Source organism: Nannobrachium achirus, assembly GCF_963921795.1.
Source record: "Nannobrachium achirus genome assembly, chromosome: 18".
In the NCBI taxonomy this organism is placed as follows: Eukaryota; Metazoa; Chordata; class Actinopteri; order Myctophiformes; family Myctophidae; genus Nannobrachium; species Nannobrachium achirus.
Window position 1 is genome coordinate 31,330,427 of NC_137825.1, and position 13,351 is coordinate 31,343,777.

At 43.7% G+C, this 13,351-nt stretch overlaps 1 protein-coding gene across 1 annotated transcript in view; it reads right to left on the reverse strand.

Moving 5' to 3' along the window:
• Window positions 1-13,351, reverse strand: part of rab40b (RAB40B, member RAS oncogene family) — a 41,647-nt gene that overhangs the window by 15,569 nt on the left and 12,727 nt on the right. Inside the window, exon 2 of the mRNA XM_080748053.1 lies at window positions 908-968. Within this exon, the coding sequence (XP_080604179.1) occupies window positions 908-968 (61 nt within the window). The remainder of the gene's footprint in view (window positions 1-907; window positions 969-13,351) is intronic.

Consider the following 13,351-nt stretch of genomic DNA (forward strand, 5'->3'; position numbering starts at 1 on the left):
TAGGCTTCTGAAGTCATCCGAATCCATCCGCGCAAATTCATTATCCGCCCATTATCCAACCGCATTAATTATATCATCCAATTTATAAATCCGCACCATCCTCATCCGCAACTTCAAAAGTATTATTATTATTATTACCCTTAGGCTAATATTATTTTCTGGTAGGCTATTCCCTGTTAGTTTTCTTAGTTGTGCGATCACAGAAATGCATTGATCTAGCCTACGGAATGTCTCCGTTCGTCTTTTTTTCTTTCTTTTTTTTTTTTTTGGAGTCGGTGCTGTGCGTCGATGCAGACCAACCAGACATGCAGGCAGACAGAGTCAGACACACAAGAGAAAGAGAGAGCGAGGGAGAGAGCGAAAGCGAGAGGAACAAACACAACTTAGTGGGAAGTTTAACTTACCTACTGTACAGTACTTTACAATATGGACTATGGACACTTTTAAGCGCAGCGCAACAAGAGGTAATGATGAGTGCGACGATGCATGCCGTGATGCCGTTTAAGTGGACACAGCTGTTTAGTTTTATCGTGGACTGCACATTGCCTCATGAAAAATGATGGTTACTTTACAAAGTATACAAAATAACACACACTAACACAGACACAAGCATACCTAGATTTCGCTTTTTATTGATATATTAGGCCATAATTTATTTCCTGCATTATTTCATCCGCGGATATCCGAAATTAATTAATAATTATATTTGATTGATCCAAATCCGACTGCACCGCGGATCACCGCGGTCCACCGCGGCTAAAACCGCTATCCGCGCATCTCTAATGTGCGCGCACACTTGTGTATGTGTATGTGTGTGTGTGTGTGTGTGTGTGTGTGTGTGTGTGTGTGTGCCTGCGTGTGTGCACATGCCTGTTTGTGTGTCCTTGTGCATGTGTGCGTCTCTCACCAGAGCTGCAGTTTGACTCTGCGTCCGTCCAGCAGTATGGTGGTGGTCTTGTAGTCGATTCCTGGAATGGAATGAGCAGAAATACATTGATTAGAGGGCGTGTTGGGTACACGACAGGATGGAACATCCACTATGTAATTACAATGTCTTCTGCAGTTCCATTGTGCCCACAGTGTGAGAACAGGCCAGACAACTATGCTACCAGGCACGTGTTGTGCACACATAGACATCAAAGGGGGCTTGAGCCCCTGCCCTTTTATCCTTCTGTAAAAAAGTGCCCTCTCCAGACCATGAATGCAGTTTTTACTATGGTGAAAGAAATGCAAATGTCCTCTTTCCATATCATAGATGAAGGCAGGCAGCATTCAAGAGATTTGCCTTGTCCAAGCTCTCCTGAACTTGAACGCAACATCTTATGTTGAAAGAATTGTTCTCTCTGCGTAGAAACCAAGCATCGAAAATAGCCGACCTCCAAGCTCACAACGCGTCGCTCGCAGCGCAACGCGTTGTGAGCTTGGAGGTCTGCTATTTTCGATATTTTCACCAAAAGGGCCCTTTTAGAATTTTCAGCCCCTGCCTCTCTAACATTCTCTGCATGTCCCTGTATTCTACCATCTTCTAAAGCTGCACAGAGTGTATGAGCACGCCTCCTGAAGACAGTGCAAAGGTAGCTGTCATAATTGTAATTTCTGCTCGCTAAATGTTTAAATATATCTTCAATTATCTTTGCCTTTATCTGTAGCCTATACTTATACTTCCTGTTACATACCGTATGCTTTCTGTTATATGTCCTTCCCGCTATCTAAATAAAAAAGAAATCAATTGACAAATGTAAAAACTGATATCTGTGTGCAAAATTACAGGAACATCTTGTTCCAGAGTCTAAACGGGTTGGCCTGGGACTCGACTAATAACTAACAACTAACAATGAGCAGCAGATACTGTACATGCATAAGCACACGCACGCACGCACGCACACACCCACACACACACACACACACACACGCACATAAACACAGCTCTGTGTTTATGTGCGTGTGTGTGTGTGTGTCTGTTTTACACACGTACACAAAGAATGTGTGCATTTCAACAGAGTCAAATTTCCATTACAGCACCCCGAAGATATGTGAAGTAATGCAAAAGTCCTCTGAGTGCGTGTGTGCGTGCGTCCGTGTTTATGCATCCCAAAGGGTTAAGACATCAACAGAGAGAGAAGGTCAGATGAATGATGAAATCAGACCTGCTCTGAGTCTGCACTCAGCTACAGGCTATGACTCATACACAACACCCCACACACACACACGCACACGCACACACGAATGCACACATGCACGCGCACACACGCATGCACACATGCACGCACGCACAAACACACACACACACACACACACACACACACACACACACACACACACACACACACACACACACACACACACACCGCAATCCACAGGTGAGTAATATGAGTTAACTACATGTTGATAGATAGAGGTGGGGGCGGGTCTTATAAGGACAAATAGCAACACTCCTGTGTGTGTTATAGTGGAAACGATCTACAAACTCACAACGTGTTGCATGTAGATCGGCTATTTCCACTATTTTTTGAAAATATTTGAAAATATATGAAAAAAAAATCAACATGGAAACAATTGTGATTATGTCAAATAATTGCGATTAGACGATTATGTAATAATTGTGACGGGCCTACTCATTACTGCACTATATTGGACCACTGGGTGTCCTTTTGGTTATACATTTTGTACTCAAGAGTTACATTAAGACAGATGATTATACAGTGTAGGTATGATGTGCCTCCTGGCTGACATTTCTAGATGCAGCATCAATGCATCATGCTGCTTTAGTCCATCCCACTCCTCTGTGTATTCTCTCTATCCACGCTTCATTCCCCTCTCTCTCTCTTTCTATATCATCGTCGGGTGGAAACCTTGTATGTCCAAGACATTCGTTCGTTTTGTATTTATCATTTTAAAAATGAACTAAACTAGTGACTGGAGCATTCGTGTTCTATTAGGTGTCTGTGAGTGCGCGGCTGCGCGCGCGTGTGTGTGCGTGTGAGAGAGAGTATAATCATAGATATATTTAACCCTTCACAAAGCAGACAGCTCCCACTAATGACTGTGATTACAATGTAATGGTAATCACTCGAAAAGACTTTTACAGCCCGATATTAACGGCTAATCTGTGTGTGTGTGTGTGTGTGTGTGTGTGTGTGTGTGTGTGTGTGTGTGTGTGTGTGTGTGTGTGTGTGTGTGTGTGTGCGTGCGCGTGTGTGCATGTGTGTGTGTGAGAGAGAGAGAGAGAGAGCAGTAGTGAACAACAGTTGTCATCAACAGGAAAGGGAAGAAGCCAATGAGAACCCAATGTGTGTGTGTGTGTGTGTGTGTGTGTGTGTGTGTGTGTGTGTGTGTGTGTGTGTGTGTGTGTGTGTGTGTGCGCGTGTGTGTGCGTGAGTGCGTGCGTGCGTGCGTGCGCGAGAGAGAGACTGAGAGACAGAGAGAGAGAGAGAGAGAGAGAGAGAGAGAGGGTTAATTTATGTGCGCCTGGATTTAGTTGTTCTACTGGGAAACAAAATGTACGGTACACACAAACACACACACATACACGCGCGCACACACACACACACACACACACACACACACACACACACACACACACACACACACACACACACACACACACACACACACCCGCACACGCACAAACACACACAAAATCTCTCGTGAACTTTCTGTGACAGAGCACAAGCGGTCAACTGCAGTGGTGTAAACGGGGCCAGATCACGAGGGGAAGGCTGCTGTCTTATCCACTTAAAGTAAACCCTATATCAGGGGTCTTCAACGTTTTCAGGCCAAGGACCCCTTAGTTGAGAGAGAGATGAAGCAGGGACCCCCGCAACCTTTTCATAGATTCCATATACTGTAGTTTCATTGTTTGACAGCACAATCATCAGTATATTTTGGATTCATGTCAATTTGTGTTTTCAGTTATTTAACCACTTGAGCCATCATTACCTAATAAACTTGAGCTTTTACTCTGTACTTGTACTCTGTACTGTGCTCTTTTTCTCTTCTACACCAAACCTCTTTGCCGCCGCTGAGGCATTGTGAGCTTGTAGATCTGCTATTTTTGGCAACAGTTCTCAGAATATGGACACTAGCGTTCAAGTTGTTAATATAAAAAGGATTGGAAGATTTGGAAGGACCCCCTGTAGTAACTCTGAGGACCCCCTGTTGAAGACCCTGCCCTATCTGGTTGACCGGAGTGCCTCAGGGATCTATACTAGAGTCCTTTCTGTTTTGTGTTTTCTGTTATTGCGGGGAAAGCTTTAGCTGAAAATAGCCAATAGATCGACACGCTCGGCTAAAAGCTTTCCCCACAGTACGGATGCTGGGGTTTAAGTGGTTATGTAACGTAACGTGTTGGCTGCTCACTCAGGCTGGGCTGGAGCAGCATGGCTGGCATCCCGGAATGGAACACTAGTCCACATGGGGCCATTAAATATGACTCCAAAAGTGTCTCTCCGGAGTCTCTTCAGCCAATTAGTTACCAGAACATTCGTTGTAATTATCTATGGCTCAAAACAAACAACGACGGCAGCCACAAAAGCACCGCTTTGTTCCATATTTTCCAGTTTCTCGTGGGACCGGCAGTAGAGCGGCGTGTTGTTAAAAGGGGGAATGGGGCTGTTGGAGTAATTAGCTGTTATCCATAGAGATGTACTTTAAGTGAATATATGGGGTTCTATGTTTCTTGCTTTACAGCTGCAAACCGGAATTGTACTTATAGGGATATTTCACTTTCAAAAAAACTTTCGGTAATTGTATGGTCTAATCAGGCTTTTATGAACACCCTGAACAGATTTTAATTTGCTTGATTCAATATTTAGATATTTGATGTAAATGTTATCAGGCCCTCCTCCTGCAGGACGCCTCGATCCCTATACACACCCATTGTAACTTCAAACTCCATTTTAACCATGATAAATTCATCAAAAACACCCATTATTTATTCTGGTGACTCATAATACCCTCCTAATACGTGAGCAGGCAGACCTCTGAATCATATTGAATCCAGAATGGATAGGAATGATGGAATAAGCGGATTTGCATAAGCCCCATGGTTCCCGTTTTGAGCCAAAATGGACAATAATGCTTATTTTGATAAAATAAGATCTGGAAGAGTTTTTTTGGAGACAAATTAACAACAAAACAAGGTAAGAAAGCCATTTAGACCGGAATTAGTCTTTAAGTACATTACTTGAGTAAATATAGGCTCGTTACTTACTGCTCTGTGAGATACAGTACAGTTGAACAGGTGTTCACATTCAAGCCAGACTGCCCGGGCAAACACTTCTTTCCTGCATGCTGATTTTTAGGGGATCCTCAGGCCAGGGGATGAATTGAAACTTGACCATCAGGTCATATGCCTGTAGCCTGCTCATAATTAATGGCTGACACATTCGTACTTTTAAGGCTACAGTGTGGTTTAATGTAGTGAAATTAACAGACCAAAAAAGTGTGCGCTCTACTGTGTCCTAAGCCAAGGGGGGCTAACCCCCCGGCTCCACCGGGCACGTCGAGCGTCGCGTCAACGTCAGCGTTGGGAACGCTCCCGTTTTAATCAATGAAGGGTGCTCCACTGCCGACGTCAACGTCAGCGTCGGACGCCCAAATTCGCCCCGGTTCATTTTTTGACGCCGTCCGACGCCGGCACGACGCCGTCATTTTGGTGGAGCCCTAGGGTAACCATTCTACTCAACCCCGTTGAGAAATCAGTACTCACATCTAAGAGTGGTGCTGACTGATTTGAAAAGTCTAACGCCAATAACACCAATAACGTCTGTCTGTCTGGAAGTGTACACTTTTTTACGGTCTATGGGTTTGCCGCTCTGACATCACTGCGATGTCATGGGAACCACTAAACAGAATCCCTTGTATGCCATGCCCATACATGGAGATCCCTGATGTCATCAATTGATTGATCATTGACGCGACGCCCGATGGCTGCAATAGAGCCCTGGCGTAACTGAAAACAGCCCCTGTATGGAAGACCGACTCAGTCGTTCAGTAACATTTTAAATGTTTCGCAAGCTTGGACGTCGTGCCGGCGTTGGCCGGCGTCAGAAAATGAACTGAGGCGAATTTGGAGGTTGGACGCCGTCAGCAATGGAGCACCTTTCATTGTACCATTTAGGCCTGAACGCAAATCTGTGTCACTTTGGATTTGAACCACTTAAACAATTATTTTATGCTTTAACTATAAAGAAAATAGCAGATATGCCCAGTGCCGCGCTGTGAGCTTGTATATCTGCTATTTTTCAATAGTTAAAGCATTAAATAATTGTAACTCTGAGAGTGTAGAAATGGAACCAAATGGACCCTTATGGGTCTGTAACTCTGAGAGTGTAGAAATGGAACCAAATGGACCCTTATGGGTCTAACTCTGAGTGTACAAATGGAACCAAATGGACCCTTACGGGTCTGCACACGCACACACCAAGCCAATGAGAACAGAAAGAGAGAGAGACAGAGAGAGAGAGAGAGAGAGAGAGAGAGAGAGAGAGAGAGAGAGAGAGAGAGAGAGAGAGAGAGAGAGAGAGAGAGAAGGTTAATTTATGTGTGCCTGAATTTAGTTGGCCTACTGGGAAACAAAATGTACACACAAACACACAAACATACACGCACACACACACGCACGTGCACGCACACGCACACGCACAGTACATACACATGCAGGCGTTCCTTATACATTAAGCATCTTGTAGAAGTGCTGTTGCATAACGTCACTCCTGGCACAGCCTGAATCCCTGCCACACATCATAACTGCACACGTAACTGCACACGGGAGGAGGGGAGGGGAGGGGGGGGGCACTCACACAAACAGAGCTAGACACATGCAGCAAGCACACACCCGGTACACACAAACAGTGCTTGATTTCTGCTTTTTGCCTTTGAGTACAGAGCTGGACACACGCTGCGAGTGCTGCATGCACGCACACACACAGCAACACACAAAGCATGACGCATTTCTCTTCTCCTCTCCATCCGTCTCACCTCTCTCCACCATCTGTTACAGAGACCTCTCCTCTCTTTCTCTCTCTCTCACATGTTCCCAATGTTCTATGTTCCCCATTTACCCCCCAAAAAGGTCCTATGTTCCCCAGGTTCTGTGTTCCCTACTTACCCCCACAAAAAAGGTACTATGTTCCCCTCTCAACTAAAAAAAGGTTCTATGTTCCCCGCTCATCCAAAAATGCAGGAAACATTAATTTCTAATTATTTATAGCAACTCTAAACACACACAACGGAACATAATGGGACAGGGGGGCTCTAGCGACATCTGGGCACTAGGGACGTGGGCATTTGGATGAGTGGGCACCTGGACGAGTTGGCACTTAGGGGTGGGTAGGCACTTAGGGGTGGAGACACCTGGGCACTATAGGGACTTGTGGGCACCTGGACAACTGGGCAGCTAAATTAGGATTGCCCACATGTTTTTATTGCCCAGATGTCCCACGATTTCCTGGTAGGGAGGACCCCCACAAAACACGTTCACAACATCATTGGTCTCAGGGCTGCATGCACTCATGAACACACCTGCATATAACACCTGCTACTACACACACTATCTGCATCAGTGGTGGAAAAAGTATCAATACTGCAATATAGAAATACTCTGTTACAAGTAAAAGTCAGAAATTCAAAATGTACTTGAGTGATAGTTTGTTGGCATCAAAATTACCTTAAGTTACCTAAAGTAAAAGTACAAAATGTTTGAAAATCAGATCAGTGGTTCAGATCTGCAATATCACAATGTGTCACGATAAGCTGCATGTGAGCATGTAGATCGGCTATTATCAAATAGCCAAGGTATAAAATAGGGCTAAAGTGGTTTATGTTGTTTATATAATATTATAATTTATATCTTCTAAGTAACGAGTAACTAAAGTTTTACAATAAACGTAGTGGAGTAAAAGTACAAACTTTGGATCCGAGATGTAGTGGAGTAGAAGAAAAAGTATTGGGAATTGGAAATACTCAAGTAAAGTACAAATACCTCAAAAGGACTTAAGTAAATGTACATAGTTACTTTACACCACTGATCACTGTGTTGCAACCGCAGCGATCTGCATATATCTACATTCATTATTAGATTATTTGACCAGTTTGTATCCTGTGTTCCTTCTCTTTTCCTCTTACCTCTCCTGCACCACTATACCATACCTCTCTATCCTTTCTCTGCAATCACCCTTCAGGTGTCGATGAATTGTCTAACCTTGTTAAATTTGATTCCTTGTGGTTCTAATGTCGTTTGTGTACTCATAGAAAGCATACGTGTGTGTGTGTGTGTGTGTGTGTGTGTGTGTGTGCGTGCGTGCGTGCATGCGTGCGTGCGGCTGTGTGCGTGCACTCGTCTGTGTGTCAGTGTGAGTTCTCTTTTCCATACTGGTTTGATTCATCCCACCACCACCACTGTGTGGAATAAGCCTCCATCAGCAGCAGACTGGACTGTCTGTGTGCCAGCTAGAATGCCTGTGGCCATGCTGCTCTCTCTGTGTTCCACAAGCACACACCAAAGCAACACAGAACCCTCATATCTCCAACTTTTACATGTTTTTATTTTGTAAAACGAATGCCCTACTTTGACACACTACAGAGTCACACAAAAGTAGCAATAAGTACAAGCTCACAACTCGTCACGATGCGACGCGTCTTGATTTGTAGATCTACTTTGCTACCTTGGCATTTTCTTTGCACGTGACTGTGGTTAAGTGTGTCTGTGGTTATGATAAATATTTAGCCAATAAAAAGAATTATCTAATTAAAATGTATTAACAACAGCTTTTGACTAAATAACTAAACGTCGTTTTCTATTGGCAAACAGGTTCTCTCTCTCTCTCTCTCTTTTTCACATTTCCTGGAAAGTAAGTTTTGGACATACAATTCCACATGGCAGCGATGATATGGGCCTACAACTCACTCACTTCCACTTACTGTTTGTTTAAGGCAGCGTGGGCAGTCCAGTCCACTTTGTATTGACAGACACTAAGAAAGCTAAGAGGGAGACAGACAGTGTAGGAGAAACGGACAGTAGGAAAGCTGAGAGACAGACAGTAGGAAAGCTGAGAGGGAGACAGTGTAAGAGAAAAGGTACCATTCTCCTTATTACTACTCTGAGGGAAGTGAAAACCTAAACTGTATGTTGGGTTTTGACATACAGTGTTTTTCTTTCCTTGCACAGTTGAGATCCTAATATTGTACTTGCAGATAATGTCCACAGTTAGATATATTTAGAGTAGACATCATTTATTAATATAGATAAAGCGGGCCAACATTAGCCACAGTGTAATTTGAATGTGTTTGCAAGAATGGCTAAAACATGAGCTATAATTTACCTACAATTCAAAAAACAAAACTAGTTTTAGATATATTTTGGCTGTCACAATCTGTATTTATCTATATTTATGGAAGCTCTGAGGTCAGCCTGTTGTAAACAAAGCACACACTGTTGGACGGTGGTGTGAGTTGAACATGGTTCCACTGCAGTGGAGGACAAAGTACTCATACTGTAAGTACAAATTACAAAGTACATTTTCTTTTAGGTGTAATTATTTATGCATTGCTTTATTAAAATCTAGAGGAGGTCTGTGTCGTTATCAGAGGAGGGTTGTGGACAGTTCAGAAAACCGCCTACCAGTGACATCATCGATGGGGAATCCAAACTAATAAAAAACGTCCGTCTTTCTATTCCTGTAAAGTTAGCATGCAATAATAATGAAGTGCATTTTTATAGCACTTCTCTAAGTACTCAAAGCACTTTACAATGGTTCATTCATTCATTGGGAGGTGAAGCGGTGAAGAGTCTACGCCAGCGTCCTCACTTCCCACACCAATGGTGGCAAGCTAACACTGACCGACTCATTGGAGGCAGGGTTCAGTGTCTTGCCCACCAACCGACTCACTGTAGGCAATGTGGGGTTCAGTGTCTTGCCCAAGGACGCTTCAACATGTGGACAGGAGTAGCCGGGATTCAAACCACCCACCCATCAGTCATTGGACGACCTGCTCTACCTCCTGAGCCACAGACACCCCCATAATGGAAATCATTGTTTTCATGTTAATAAATAATTAAATAAAAACTTTGAAATCCTGTTTGAAAACAAAAACTCTGCCTAACAGTGATGTCACTGGTAGGCGGGTTTCTGAACTGTCCATGCACAGCCCTTATATGAGACACAGACTGACTAGAAAGAAATGGTACCATATTGGCATGAGCATTAGTGGAGGATGCATTGGAGGACCAATTATATGAAAATGGGTGAGGTCGTCCTTAGGAGGTTGATTAATAATGTACTTTTTCCCAGATGTAGTGGAGTCTGAAGTACAAAAAATGCAGATGAGTGAAAGTATAAAGATACAGTACAAATGCTGAGCAAAGTACAGATACTCAGAACATATAATTAAGTACAGTACGTAAGTAAATGTACTACGCTGTCCACCACTGGTTCCAGTGTGACTCCCTGGCGAACGGGGACGTGACCACAGCTATGTGTGACACTCCATCACGTTGTCAGCGCAGCCTGAATGACCCAGAAACTGTCAGACACACAGCCAGGCTTACAGCCACTCTGTCTGCACAATGGCAATCCTAATCACTAACCACTCACAGCTGGAGCAATTCATTAACAACAATGAGCTTATTTTTTGCATACTGGTGTGTAGACTATAAACAGTGCAACGGGGTGATAAATTAACAACACTAGCCCTTACCCGTTCAAAGATATGAGCTCCAAAATGATGTGCAGTGTGTGGGTTATGGGATGTGCACTGTGCACACAGTATATGAGGGATGGAAAGTAACTTTAACTGGTGCTTGCATGATGTAGGAGCATCAATGTAAGAAACCCGTTTTGTTTAATGGCTACAGAGATACTGTCCCCCCCCCCCCCCCCCCCCAGCCCGCCCGCCCGCCCACCCGCCTGCACACACACCCGCCTGCCTGCACACACACACACACACACACACACACACACACACACACACACACACACACACACACACAGAGCTGGTTAAACATTTTGCCTCAAGCTAGATGCAGAATAGATGTGCCTCATGCTAGATGCAGAATAGATAGTAGATACAGCATAAAAATGCTAATATACAGCATACGATTTGTGAAAGTGACAAACGGCCTTCACAGTTATGTCAGGTGTGTTCATATGCTGATGGTGATGCGATTTCAGATCAATTGCTCCAGCCACCGAGGAGAAACGCTGGGACAGACAGACAGACATTTGCAAAATTATAGTATAGATAACCACTTAAACCCTATAAGGTTGAGCGGAGACCCCCAGGGCTCTATACTTGTGTATTTGCTGTTTTCTCTTATTGCGAGGAAAGCTTTCGCTGAAAATATCTGATAGAAGCTCACAATGTCCTTTAGGTGTTTGGCACCCCTATTTTCTGCTGGTTTCCCACGGATGATGGGTTTAAATGGTTAAGCGCTACATACTGTACTTCGGTCGTACACAAGCCCTATATACATTATGGTTTGCATCGCAACTTTTTTTTTTTTAGATTAACACATCGGATGCCCACGTGATCTCTGACGTCTAATTTGCTGGTGCCCATGGCAACGCGTCAAACGCGCCATTTTACCTACCGGCGAGAGTACTGGCGAGAAAAGTAATCCGAGTAAATGTAATCCGAGTATGTCCCGTTTATTTCGCGAAAATCTTTTCTTGATGTCGCCTCCAGCGACATCAAAGAAATTTACTTGTAGACACCACGTGGGCACCCGATGTGTTAAAGAGGGTGTTATATGTTGGAATGGGTCAAACTAGCAACAGAATACATGTCGGAATGATGACACCTAAACATCACAATTCTACATATCGCTATTGTCGGGTGGAAACCTTGTATGTCCAAAATCGTTCGTTTTGTATTTATCATTTTAAAAACGTTTTAAAACAGTGAAAATAGCCGATCTACAAGCACACAATGCCGTGCTTGTAGGTCGGCTATTTTCAATAGTTTTGTACGACAATCTTGTATGATGAAGCAGGGCTTTACTTAAAAAAAAGAACATACAAATTTGAACTTGGAGATACAAGGTTTCTGCCCGACAGTGACAATATAGTGCTAATTGCTTAGGAAACACAGTGCTAGTGTGGGGGCGTTTTTTTCACACTGTTTCCAAGCCAAATGAAAAATAAAAAACACCAGTCACAAAATGTATTTTCGTTCTTTTTGAGCATTGCCCAACAACTCCAACAACTGACCGTGCGTGTCTGTCTGTCCGTATGAGTACGGCCTCAACAGCTGCATTACCACCGGGTGACTTAACTTTAAATGGCACTGTTGAGCAGCCTAAGGCACCGCGCTCACTCTACTCTAATACCTTTTGCTGTGTAAAATGACCCAAACAGGGACACCACTCATGCCAGGGTTAATGTGGCTAAAGGGTGGAGAAACATGACACATGCAGCAAGTTATGCAATTAATAATATTCCTGTCACGCTCTGTGGCATGTAGAAACGTGCTGGGCAGGCCCAGTTGACCTGGATTTTGGATCAAGATGGCCAGAGGAGAAGATCTAAGTGACTGTGAAAGAGGGTTCATTACTTTGGCCACGGATGGCTGGAGCTTCATTCACAAAGACTGCTCAACTGGCCAGAGTGCATGTCATTAGGGACCGTGAGTAAAGTGACAGCTGCATTTCCATCTATGGGAAAGACATTAGAAAAACAGGGTTGGAAATCATGGTCGAAAGCGTAATGACCGTGACGATTATGCATTAATGCAGGAACGTGCAGAGAATGTTAAAAAGGCAGGGGCTGAAATTTCGAAAAGGGCGTTTTGGTGAAAATATTGAAAATAGACTTCCAAGCTCACAACGCGTCGCAGTTCGGCGCGTTGTGAGCTTGGAGGTCGGCTACTGTCGGTGCTTGATACCAGCATATAATCAAGTGAATACTGGAGATGTGGCGTATGGCATGGATTTCTACACAGACAGGGCATCTCTTGAATGCTGCCTTCATGCATGGCATGGAAAGAGGGCATTTGCATTTCTTTCACCAAAGTAAAAACTGCATTCATTCACTTTTGGCCTGGCAGAGACAACAATTCAAAACACGCTGCAGTAAAGAAATGACTTAGTGGAGTCAGGTGGACACTGCCTCTATAGCACACAGTGCTGAAAAAAAGTTAGTCATTGGTCTTATACAGAGAAGTGAAAAAAATAAAAGTGATATGGTCATAAATCATAATATGAGTCATCCTTCACCTCATTCACCGCAAGTGGGCGAGTGCAAGTGTGGTCTATGCAAGCCCAGAATGTTTGGCCCCTTCAGTGAGGGGGGTCCAGTACTTTTCAGGAAATTTAATAAATAGATAAATAATAAAATAAATAAATAACACGTGT